The sequence below is a fragment of the Acanthopagrus latus genome, chromosome 24 (assembly GCF_904848185.1).
Source record: "Acanthopagrus latus isolate v.2019 chromosome 24, fAcaLat1.1, whole genome shotgun sequence".
NCBI lineage: Eukaryota > Metazoa > Chordata > Actinopteri > Spariformes > Sparidae > Acanthopagrus > Acanthopagrus latus.
The window spans coordinates 3,659,718-3,672,844 of record NC_051062.1 but is presented as its reverse complement, the minus strand read 5'-3'; the positions used below and the strand labels follow the sequence as shown (position 1 = coordinate 3,672,844).

General features: G+C 50.2%; 1 protein-coding gene across 2 annotated transcripts in view; it reads left to right on the top strand.

Annotated features, from left to right (window-relative positions):
* nrp2a (neuropilin 2a) overlaps positions 1 to 13,127 on the top strand; it is a 64,405-nt gene that overhangs the window by 24,488 nt on the left and 26,790 nt on the right. For both annotated transcript variants that reach the window (XM_037091630.1, XM_037091631.1), the window contains exons 4-7: positions 4,834 to 5,064; positions 6,534 to 6,689; positions 7,296 to 7,465; positions 8,462 to 8,617. In XM_037091630.1, coding sequence (XP_036947525.1) covers positions 4,834 to 5,064; positions 6,534 to 6,689; positions 7,296 to 7,465; positions 8,462 to 8,617 — 713 coding nt within the window. The remainder of the gene's footprint in view (positions 1 to 4,833; positions 5,065 to 6,533; positions 6,690 to 7,295; positions 7,466 to 8,461; positions 8,618 to 13,127) is intronic.

The window sequence follows — 13,127 nt, the reverse complement described above, 5'->3', positions numbered from 1 at the left end:
CGCAGCCAATCCCGAGTTAAGACATGGCCCGAGACCACCCCGGGGCCGTTGGGTCCCCTCCATGACCGCTGCCGTGGCATCTGTGGGGTCACGGCGGGAGCACAGCCCAAGGCGGGACCCCCCGCCCAAGTGCCAGTCATAACATTGGCCCCGTGCGTATTCCTGATGCTATCGCGTTGATTGGAGGTCGGCCCCTCAAGTCTGTGACGGCTGTTACTATATGGCTGATTGCCATGTGGTGTTTATTCCCGGAACATCCCGATCCAGCCCAATGCTGAAATTACACACAAAGTAATTAAGTGCCGGTGGTGAAATTAAATTCATGAATAAATAAACCGGATGAGCACGAAGAGTGTTTAAAAGTGATCCAGTGAGGAGGGGATGATCAGCCACTGCATGAATAAGACTCCCGAAAATTGAGATCTGGCACAGTAGGAGGCTTTTTTTTTTTTTAAATTTGTGCTCAACGTGATGGCGGCGTTCCATTTCACAACACCGAGGCATCAGCATGAAACGTGACTTAGAAGAAGCATTCCTCTCTATATAAAGCTGCTTCAGACTAATGGAGGATGTCTCTCCGGGTCTATAAAAGTGTTGAGCCGTGGCACGCAAAGAATGTTGTTTTTCTTTTTGCCGGGTCTTCCTCTTGTTCGCAATCTTGTTGTTGTTATTGTGGAATTTCTTTTTCTTTTTTTTTTCCTTCTTTCCACCCCAACCCCCATGCGCAGCACGCCCCCTTCTGCCACACATTCACGCACGGATTCGCACGCATCCCCCCTCGGATGCCTCGGGAGGGAATTTCTTCAATGAAACCCTGCACCGAGCTCAAGCAGGGGTTACACGAGAGATCGGCGTGTGTCTGTGTGCGAGGGGTAGATGTGTGTCAGGCAGAGATGGGCAGGTAGGGTGAGCCGGGGTTTTGATGTGCGGCAGGCGCCGAGGTGAGCCCTCAGCGAGAGTAGCGCGCCGAAGACGGGAGGAGGGAGACGACGCCAGGCGAGACGGAGTTAAAAGAGTGAATGAACACAGACTCTGCATGCCGCTGCTGAGAAGACAGGGAAGGAACGAGAGGAAGAGAGGAGGAGACGGAGGAGGAGGAGGAGGAGGAGGAGGAGGAGGAGGGGGTTGCCCTGACACAACATGTGGAGCTGCTACTACATCAGGCACTCATGTGCAAGAGTCGAGTGGTTTCTACCCAGCAACTCACCCTCTCGCCCCCCTCTTCCGTCACACACTCACACATACACACTCACACCATGACCTCCCCATCTTTGCCAGCACACAGCTCTGCCAAATGGCAGCTCATGGTGCGATGCAAGCACCAACCGGGGGGCAGGCGTACGGCGAGCATGTGCGAGTGTGTGTTGCATGTGTGTGTGTGTGTGTGTCAGGCATGGGCAGAGGGGTGACGGAGGGAGGTAGCGAGGGGAACTTGTTTTTGGCGTGTTCATATACTGTGAACTAATGAGCGCTGACGAAAAGAGAAGGTACTCATGCATACGCGAAAAACACCGCTAAGGGTGCACACGCACGCACGCACACAGCGCTGGCACGCGGCAGCGCCGAGCGTCTGAAGCGTTTGACTGCTGTTTTTTTTTTTTTTTTTTCCGTGCGCGCCGAGTGTAAAACACACAGTTCAAAACACAGAGTGGTGTGTTTGGAGGCGATGGAGTCAAGCTGTGCTCAGATTGAAGTTGTTTCTGCAGTAGGACTCCAGACTGCTGCACTGTGACCCAGTAAGAAACAAGGCCAGTGTGTTACTGGGTCTCACACACCTTCAGACACGGACGCACACACACAGGAGGTTCACACGGAGAGACAAACAGGCCGGAAGCAAAGCAAACGCGTGTGTGGAGCTTAATAAAAGGCGTATCTGCATTGGCCGTGTGGCTCATGCATACTGTATAGTTCATTTACAGTTTCCATTACAAGCACATTGCATCTCGCTGCTTTAATGGATTCACAGCATTCATGTGTACACACATAGTGACTGTGGACACACACGAACTTGTACAAAAACACACACAACACAGAGACGTGAGGTCAGCGGCGGAGGGGAGAAAGAGATAGTGCCGGTGCCTTGCTGTAAATTACCATCATATTTCAACATGCCTAGTTCTGTGTGTGTGTGTGTGTGTGTGTGTGTGTGTGTGTAGGCAGCCAGGCTCCAAGCATGAAGCCAGATGAAACACGAGTGTTTTGATGTCGCAGCGTGTGTGTGGGAGTCGACACAAGAGGTCGAGTGTTTTTTGTTTTTTGTTTTTCTTTACACATGTGGGGGGCGGAATTTGTATATATTTGCATCAGCGTTTCGCACGCACAGCGGATAGATTGACAGGTGCGTGCGCGACATGAAGGGGCGAGAAAATGTGGGATAATTGGCGTCGTGAATGGAGGCCAAGGAAAGGAGGAAAAAGGGAGCGGATGCTTCAGAGAACAGGGGAAAAAAAACAAAGCGAGAGAGACGCAGACAGTGCGTGTCTCCTGAGTTCCCCCCCCCCCTCCTCTCTCGGCGCTGATTGGGGTCAGTTCTCTGCCATTAACAAAGTGTAGACAGGGGAGGGCCCGAGCAGCCAGTCGACCCTCTGCTTTTATAGGGCTGCCTGATAATAAGGACTGGTGCCTCGGAGGAATGCCGCAGAAGGAATGTGCTGTTAACATGTCTGCGCTCCCAAACGCTGCCTTTATGAATATGTATCCGCTTATCAAACCAACCTGGCAGTTTTCTGACAGAGCACAGTGCCGCCGGATCCGCTTTTTCCCAGGTTTGAGGCCACCTCCCCTGAGCCTCTTCAACCTGACCTCCCTATCTGCTTTCCAGCACACTTAATGATGGGAAAATGCTGCAAGAACAGACTCGTTTTCCTTATGCTAGTTACTGCGCTCGCCAGTTGGGAGCTTCTCGGCAAAGGCAAACCGTAAGATGTGTCGCAGATCTCGCACAAGTAGCTCCAACCGGCCTCCCGGCGCCACGGCAGCCTGGGAAATGCTGATGAAATGTAATCTTTAGGATTTGTGTGCACGGACACGAATCTTTCGCTATTTTTCGTCATGAGTAAAAACTAGAAAAATGTGTGTCCATGTACACAAATCCTGAAGATTAAATTTCATCAGTTCGCCCAAAAATGCGATTTGTAGTGAGAACGGTTGGTTAATGGCTGCACCCGTGGCTGAGACGCAAGACGAAGAGGCTTGTTAAACGCCAGCGTCTGCTGCCAGTGCACTTGTAAATAGCCACAAGAAGAGCAGTGATTTAAGCACCATCAGTTGGTTTAGAAAGGTCACAACCGCAGGCATTTCTGACATGTGCAGTTAAACAAAGATCTAATGAGAATCCTCCAGTCTCTTAGCAACATTATCACATGAAGATATTTGCCCTTCTGGCGCGCGCAAAAATAGACGGAGACGCGGAAAGACACAGATCCAAACAGACTGGGCTGTTTATAGCGTTCGTATAAAGATAGAAATGTTCAAGGCGAATGGACCGACTTAGCGAACGGCCAGGGTTTGTGAATGAAACTGTGTGTGTGTGACATTTGTGCAGAGACCCCTGTCTGTTCAGTGTGTGTGTGTGTGTGTGTGTGTGTGTGTGTGTGTGAGCTGGACCGCCAGCTCCTCCCGCCATTCCTCATTGATGTGCCGGTCCATAAACACTCGGCCGTGACTCAGGCTCCCCAGTGGGGCCCCGCCGAGCAGTGGCTGATGGGTAGATGATCTGAGCCACACAGCTGCCGCCGCTCAAGGTGAGCCGCCCAGGGCGCATAAATCTGCATGGCTAATGAGGAGCCGCCGCAGAGGGCCCACTTAGGACCATTACACAACGTTTGTGGTGTGCCCGAGAGTGTGTGTGTGTGTGTGTGTGTGTGTGAGAGAGAGAGAGAGAGATAGAGGGACTCACACAGAGAACGGGGGAGTGCAAAGAAGACGAGACGGGAAGAGAGAATATTTGTTTTGAATGTATAAAACAGAGCCGGGGTCAGGCTGCCCGCTCTCTTTAGCCCCGAATAAATGTGCATCATTGAATATGTCATATTATGTAACCTCAAGTATACGAGGACAGGGTCTAATAAGGGCACAATAAAGCCCTTAAAGGAACAGTTCACCCAAAAAGGAACGTTCTGGCATCATCGGGCTGCACATCGAGGGTGTAAATAACATCTCTACAAATCCATTGGTGCCTGGCGAGCTCCATGGAGCCCTGTGATGTTGTGTTTTTTATACAAAGTAGGGTGTAATCCAAGTCTCCGGAAGCCCCGTGATCCCAAATTGATTGAAATGACATTATTGACACCCTTTTAAGCCAAAATGTTCACTAAGCTAAAAGCATCAGCGCCACACCCAGTCTGCAGGGAGCTCCCGCTACAACATCTTTTTCGAATCAATCCTAGATCCTTTATATATAATCCCTCTGCTCTGAAAGTGTAATCGATCTTTGTTTACGTATTTGTCACTTTTTTTTTTAATCGTTCATGAACTCAGAGGTGTTTGAAAGTGTCGGAACTTTGCGTCAAAACACGGTGCCACTGAGTCGGGACCCCGCGACTCACAAACAGAGCTGTTTGCCTGCCTAATGCAATGTTAGGCACGCCTGCTCGGGCGTTTTGCTCACTGTGTATTTCCTCTTCCGTCGGTAATCATAAACCGCTCGTGTTTGTGTGGCTCAGCACCGCAACCACTGTATATTCCAGCTTGCTGTCAGTGATGAACGACTCTCTGCAACACCCTCTGCAAGTCAGATGAGATATCTCCGCCTGATCGATTGCTCTCCCCCGTATCTCCTCCTAATATGACCGATTGCTTATTCCATTCCTGAATATCCTCTTATCCTCGCAGGGTCGGAGTTTTGCTTCCGCAATTTCACCAGCCCCTCCGGCATGATCGAGTCCCCGGGCTTCCCGGATAAGTACCCCCACAATCTGGAGTGCTCCTACATGATCATCGCCCCGCCCCACATGGACATCACCCTCACCTTCCTGACCTTCGACCTAGAGAACGACCCCCTGCTGGTGGGGGAGGGCGACTGCAAGTACGACTGGCTGGACGTGTGGGACGGCCTGCCTCAAGGTGAGGTCACACACACACACACACACACACACACGAATGACAAGCATTGAGATGCATGGAAACACACACATGCTTGGAAAATCGATGTTTTTTGGTCTCGGGGAGAACACACACACACACACACACACACACACACACACACACACACACACTCCATAACCACATTCAGAACTCACACAAATTCAGGCATTCCCCTTACGTTCTGCCCCCCCTGAATTTACATACCAGTCCTCAATTTCTTGACAAGCCATCGCTCTCTTTGATGTAAGCGGCCCTTGCCTTACATTCCTTCGCATTACATAGAGGAAACATTATTTCACACAGGGAGCTGTAAGTGCCTCGACACCCCCCCGAGGAGCAGCCCTTTCCCATGCCCCTTTTCCCTCTCCATAATAACACCCTTCATCAACCCCTTCCTATGCTCCCTGTCCTCCCTCCTTATCACCTAGCGCTTCCTTCCCCCTCCCACCCCAGGCAAAGTGAGAGTGCCGGCCGCGATGAGTATCTGTTTGCGTCCAATAGGAGGTGGCGAGTGTTGCGAAAAAGCGGCCTCTCAGCCGAGATCAGGAAGTGGCGAAAGCAAACATTTGAGGATGTTATCAAGGGCTTTGATAGCGGCCGCCATAGGGGCCGTGTTAGCCGCTGTAGCGCCGTTGACAACCACATTAGCGGCGGCGAGTGCTTCACTTCCCACCTTGCTCTCGCCGACTGTCCTTCTTTCTCCCCCCCCCACCCCTTTTTTTTTAAATATAAAGCAGAGAACTGAGGATTTGCTCTAATTATTCTATTTTCAGTTGCTAAAAAGGGATCCAAGTGGATTTAAAATTCCAATTATAGCCTTGAATTTAGGGGCTTTGATAGCTGAAAACAATTTATACCATTTAAAGTTGAGAATTAGGAGGAAATTAAAGTGTAACCCAGTTCCAGGGAGCTGAGTCCCCGGGCATGAAAGAGGGACGGGAGACAAGACGAAAAAAAAGGGTGAAGAATTTGGTGTCTGGTGAGGGAGCTACTCTTGAGACTATTGTAATCCTCGCTCGAATGTGTGTGTGTGTGTGTGTGTGTGTGTGTCTGCAGCTGATCCCAGTGCAGCTTGCATTAAGGCCGGGATTCCAAATCCCCCTGCTGGGCCCTGGCTGAGACACACATGGCAGATGGAGGGATGGACAGGAGAGAAAAAGGGAGAGAGGGGAATGATGGGGGGGTGAAGAGTGTCGCGACTCATTAAACAACACTTACTGAAGCAGCGTGTCCACTGGAAACCTGTCTTTGCAGTGTTTGGATGCCTTTATTTGTTTCAAATAGAAGAATCACAAAGATGCTGCAAGACGATGTGATTTATATTTCGTCTCATAGCGCGTAACATTTCTATGCCTGCATAAACACTGTACTCAAAAATGAAAGTATTTAAGTGATTAACCACATGAAGCAGATCACCTTATCATTAATGTTGATTCGTGTGTCTGCAGTGGCTCCTCTGATTGGCCGGTACTGCGGGACAAAGATCCCCCCGGAGATCCAGTCGTCCTCCGGCCTGCTGTCCCTCTCCTTCCACACCGACATGGCCGTGGCCAAAGACGGCTTCTCCGCCCGATACAACATGACGCACAAAGAAGTCAGCGACTGTGAGTGCCAGATAACTTCAAGCACGTTTGTGTGTGTGTGTGTGTGTGTGTGTGTGAACGCTCTCTGCAGATTTGTTTACCCGTCTTTATTCACACCTTTACTTCGTCTCTTTCTTCTCCGTCAGCTCTGCTGACACTCATCTTTCTTTCTTCCTCTTCCGCTCTCCTCACCCTCTCGATCTCTTCTGCTTTGCCGACTGTAATGCTATTTCAATCTCGGCGCTCTCCCTCACCCCTCTCAGCCTGCTTTGCTCTCTCCTTAGAGAGCGTGATTTCTCAGAAGTAGACTTGTGCTATTTTCTTTTAGAATATAAATTAACTTCACCTCAATTTACCTCTGCTCACCTGTTGGGCTGCTTATATGTCACCTTTTGCACCTTCGCTGTCTGGCTTTACCTTTTCTTTTCTGTCTTGAAGCTCTATAATGTGCCACTCAGATCTCCCCTTTCAGTCTCTTTAATACATTTCCTTACAACTGTCACCCGTTCTATTTAACTTTCCTTCCCTCTGCTTCTCTTTCTTTTCTTCTCCACACCTTTTTTTCCAATCTCCACCGTAAAGCCACATCAACGAGTATACAGTTAACGCTATGCTTTCCCCCATCAGCGTTCCACTGTAGCATGGCGCTCGGTATGGAGTCGGGGAAGATCAGCGACGATCAGATCAGCGCCTCCACGACGTTCTACGACAACCGCTGGTTGCCGCGGCAGGCTCGCCTCAACAACGACGACAACGCCTGGACGCCTTCAGAGGACAGCAACAAGGAGTACATACAGGTCAGACCCTTCAGTATCACACAACACATTTGGTACCGAGTGTGTTTTTGTGTTCTGCTTTCCACCCGGATACGCTGAAGAAGTCTTGACCTTTTAGATGTAGTCGTTTTAATCACAGTGTGACAAGAGAAAGTAAAAATATTCAGTGCGCATTAACTGTTTCCGCATGTGGAAATTCCAGTCCACTTTTGAAAATGCTCAGCTGCACATTTCCCATTTTTCTGTGACATTTTCGTCAGGGAGAGAGACTCTTTCTCAAGCGCGACGCGGCAAAATCACTCAGGTCGGATATCAACGTCGGGACATTTTATCAGCTGCGACGACTGCACGAATAAATAAGAATCTGAATCAGCATTAGTGTCACTCATTGAGGACGAAAATTTGTCTCAGTGATACCTCAGTAGGCTGGAGGAGAGGACTTAAGGCCCGGCAGCATCTCATATACAGTGAGGACTTACACCAGGACACACACACACGCTGAAAAGGAAATAGAGGAACTGTGAACTGATGATAAGGAAGTGCTTTTGCGCTCTCAATCTTTCCTGTCTCAGACCGGCGCGTATGCATGCATACATTGACACACACACACACACACACACACACACACAGACACACACATGCGCTCGAGGAGAGCGGCGAGAAGCCCCCGTGATTGATGAAGGTGCTCTACAGGAATGCATCCGAACACTGCGCCATTGATCTTTGCCTCCAGCCTTCCTCCCCTCGCACACTCGCACACTCGCACACAACAATGCAAGGCTACACACACACACACACACACACACAAACGGACAGACAGCACCTAAGCTCCGTCGGCAGCAGGCCACAGTCGGCGTCCATCCCCTGCTGCCTGTGTGACAGATAGACGCAGCAGCTGGTCTGTCTCTGTTATCTACATCGGCCCCGACCGCTCTAACACCCTCCGCCCGCCCGTTCATATTCCACTCTTTTCTGCTCCATTCCTCAGTTCTTACATTTGCGCGCTCCCCTTTCCAGGTCGACCTCCACTTCCTGAAGGTTCTGACGGGCATCGCGACGCAGGGCGCCGTTTCCAAGGAGACGCAGAAGTCCTACTATGTCACCACCTTCAAGCTGGAGGTCAGCACCAACGGGGAGGACTGGATGGTCTACCGGCACGGCAAGAACCACAAGGTAGGATTAAAAACCGCCCGTCACTGGCACCCATCAGTGATAACCCGGTGAAGTGAGGCGTCGAAGGATGCGCATAAGACACCACCCCATCCTAGCCACAGTCTGTTCGCCCTGCTGCCATTTGGCAAGCAAAACACAAGCAGTATTTGTTTATTTTTTGTGAAAGTGATAAAAAAAAAAGGGCTCCACAAGCTTACAAAAAGTCACCCTCCATGACCAGAATTTGAACTTGCAGGTACAAGGCCCTCTTTCTCTAACCGTTACTACCATCAAGATAAGTTCCCCCGACAAACAGAGGCTGTTGTGTGCGTCCGCATCAACGCACGCAACATTCCTGGAGGAGCCGTTCCCCTTCCAGGACCGCTTATGATCCCGAGTCATGACCCCGAGTCACGAGGTGGAGACGGAGAGGCAATAGGAGGGAGGAAGCGATAGAGATAGAGAGAGTAGGGGAAGCTGACAAACAAGAACAATGGAGTCCTCTATGTGCCCTTATCTGGGGCTTTGCAATTCATCATCTCTCCCCCGCGCACACACACACACACATAAACACACACCTGGGGTTGCGAAACCCATGGAGTCATACCAGGTGTGAACGGAGCAAGGTTTGTGTTTAAGGGGAATCATAGCAACATCATCTTCTGAGATTGGTGGTGTGTCGTGCTTCCCGTCGAGCCTCATCGTATCCCTGCTCGGTGGTTTGTGTGTTTTGGCGGGGGGTGGGGGTTGGCTTCACACAGGCGGGTGTATGGATTCATATACAGCGCAGGTTGTTGTTGTTGTCGTGCTTCGACCTACAGTAAGCCCGTCTCCGGGGGAATTGAACTTTGTCCCTCATATCTGGGTTAAGGTCACAGAGGATTTCAAGCGGAAAAATGGAGAGTGGAAAGGGTGGTGGGTGGTGGGTGGATGTCGAGGGTTAATCCACGCACGTTTCCCCACGCTGACTGTGGTGGGGGGGGGCCTCCCCTTCTGCGTGTGCCAGTGATTGGTTTGGGTGGGGCCAGCGGGGGGTATTTGAAGTGGGGATTATTGAGTGAAACGTGGATTTGACTTTAAAAAAAAAGTCAACATCTGTGCAATTTAATAGAACCCCCCCCCCAGATGTCTCCCCACTCCTCCCGCATACACACACATGCAAAATCCACGGCCTTCCCCTTTAAATAACCGCTGGCTGATCTCTGCGCGTGTGTGCGCATATGTATATGATGTGTTCCTGTCTGTCTGCGCCGTGTAATCTGACTCCACTAATCTGTCTGTGCACGAGATACTTTCAGACACGGACTCAGACAGATGCATCGACACGCATTTGGGAGAGATACCGCTTGTATTACGAGCGCCCGCTTTCAAAAAGCGGTTATGTTTTCAGCTTTTAGAATGCGTGGAGTCCGGCAGGAGGATGAGAGATCAATAAAAGATAGCGGATGCGTGTAATGGTTTGATTTCCAAAGAGAGATCGGCGTGTTGCGGGGGGGCGGATTTTCTTTTTTATGGCCAACGCTGAATCCACACGAGCGGCTCGAAGCTCAGCCAGAGAGTTTTGTGAATATTCCTCAAGCTGAAACCAGGAAACCGAGCCTGATACGTCTACTAATGGAGCATTACGTATTATCTACATGAAATATAGATATTCTCACGTACGCCATCTGCTTTTCATGATCGTGAAGACGAGATGAAAGTTGCAACGTTTACTCCCTCAAACTCTCTTTTAAAATCCTCAAGGATTTATTGTGCGTTCAGGTTCTCTGATGTATAATGAAGCGGCGAGGCATATTAGATCACCTCGGATAAAACTTTCTCTTTGTGTTTCTTGTGATGGATGGGTTTCGAGTCGGGAATAATGCTTTTTGACAAATTGCGCTCCGAAAAAGCACAACTTTTCAGCCCGGTCTGACATTGGAGTTTCACCCCCCCCCACTTTGCTCCTCGCTCTCCCTGTCTGTCAGGTTCCCGTCTGGTCCCGGTGGGCTGTTGAATCTTCCGTGACTGCTAATCCACCAGTCATGTCTTACAAACTCCCAGTTAGCCCGTCCTAAGCCCCCCAAAGAGCCCTTAAGTGGTTGAAGCTCAATTCTCGTCAGGGGGTTCTGTAATGACTGGGATTTGGTTCTTTTAATTGTCATTTAACAGTGAGCTTGGAGCTAATGTGGCTTTTGGAAGGGAGTGTGCCGCGCGCATGTGTGTTTGTGGAAGGTTGAGCCACGAGTGTGTTCTCCGCATCAGATATGAATCACCCATGAATAAAAGGATTGGCTCGGCAGTTTCGTACCTCGCTTGTGTTTGTTACCGGGAGAGAGCGCGTTGCCATTTATTGTCGAGATTTGTGCCCCTTATTTGCTGTGTTAACAAAGAGCGTGGGATTTAATGCCAATAAAGATTATTTGACAGAAAGAGAGGCAGAGGCGGAGAGAGAGAGAGAGAGCGGGAGGGGGAGACGCTCGAAAAGGGAAGGCATTGTGGGAAATGGTGCTTTTTCTTTTTTGGTGCGGTGTAGGAAGAGAAAAACACCAGCGCTGCAGATTGCAATCACCTCAGTCACACCAGCAAACAGGCTTTGTGCATTAGTGTGTGTGTGTGTGTGTGTGTGTGTGTGTGTGTGTGTGTGTGTGTGTGTGTGCGCGCATGTGTGCACGTGTGTGTGATCTTTCTGACTCTTTTTCTGCATGCCAACACATTTTCACTTTGACACCCATGTGACTTGTTAATTCTAAATCACACTACTCACATATGCGCCTCATTACTTGATGAGACGCTCGCACACTTAGGGATTGCATATCTCTCTCACGCACACACACACACACACACACACACACATACACACACAGATAGAAGAACACAGTGATTTTTTTAATGGTAACACAGACACACACACGTGTGCCCAGACAAATTAACATTAAAGGCACACTCTGTCATCCGTCTGTGAGGAAAATCCCATCAGCCCTGGTGCTAGGCAAGCACTGTGTTACCAAAAACACACTGTGAGGCTGTCCAACACACACACACACACACACACACACACACACACACACACACACACAAGTAACCTGGGAGGGGAGGAAAAAAAACAGCCCACGCAGCATTTCCGCCTGCTCCTCCATCACACCATGTCACACACACACACATAAAAACACACCCACAGACAGGCTTTGTTTTTCACTTACTCGTTCTTCAAGCTAATACGAGCATAATTCTGCATATGTTAACAGAGATAAAGATCCACACACACACACACGCATAGACATGCAGGCCAGCAGTCAAACGCAACCGGTAGCACTGGTGAAATGTGGAAGACTCTGATAGAAGGTGGTCTAAGTCCGTTTCTGAGGATCACCGCTTCAACCTCTAAACACACACACACACACACACACACACACACACACACACACACCACCAGCCCTAAGAGCTAGTGGAGGAGAGCGGCCAGCTGGAACCAGTTCCAACTGTCAACATCTTCATGCCCGGAGCGAGGGGAGGGAGAGAGGGAGAGCAGAGACGGGGTGGAGGGGGTTCTGCTCGACGGCTAGAAAGAATGAGAGCGAGACGGAGGGAGCGACTCGAGCAAGAAGACAGGGATGACGGGCGTAATGGACGGAGAAGGAGGCTGGGATTGAGGGAACAACCGGGGGAAAGGGGATAATGTTTTGCGCAGAGCTCGCCGCGTCTCCCCGTGGTGCCATCAGCGCGAAGGAAAACACAAGGCAGCGGAAGGAGACATGTGCCAAAAACACAGAACGGAGGGAGATGGTAGATGGATCACGCTCGGGCGTATACATCTATCCACGCCTCGGTTTTCCCTTCGCTCCAAAAAGGGACATCAAGCCTCTTCAGGAGGCTTTATTTCCCTCTGTTTGCTGGTTAGATCCGTAGAGAGGGTGTTTACTATAAGGCAAACACACACACACACATCTTTCACAGTGACCTGGTTCTCCGGAGAGGTCATCAATTGTTAAATACCCATGGTGCCTGCGTCGCGCCAGTGTCCACACACATAAGTCTGACCGTCGCATGCTGCTGCTGTGTGTGTGTGTGTGTGTGTGTGTGTGTGTTGGAGATTTCAGACTACGAGCAGCGCTTCGTTATATTTTCATGACTCTCCACACCAGGAGACACAACATGACGATGTTAATTATTCAGCCCAGCGCGTCACGTGTGCAGCGAGGGTGGTGGGGGGGCGGGGCTCACATAGACACAGATGTACACAAGCAAAAAGAATAACATGCCAGTCGTCGGGCAGATTACAGAGGTGGTCTAGACGGCAGCCTGGGCAGTCTGAAGCGCACGTTTCCGTTCATGTCCGGCGGGGGAATTCCTAGCGAGTCAAAAAGTAACCATGTTATCAACGAGCTGGTCAATGACCAACCATCTGCTTCCCAAGGCTGTTGACCTTTAACCTCGGAGGTAATGGGCGCGGGGTCGAATGAGCGACCCTTCAGGTACCGCGACAATAGGCGGGAGGAAGCTGAGCCAGCTGACAGCTCCTCATTGTCTTCTTCCTTCTTCCTTCTCCCCT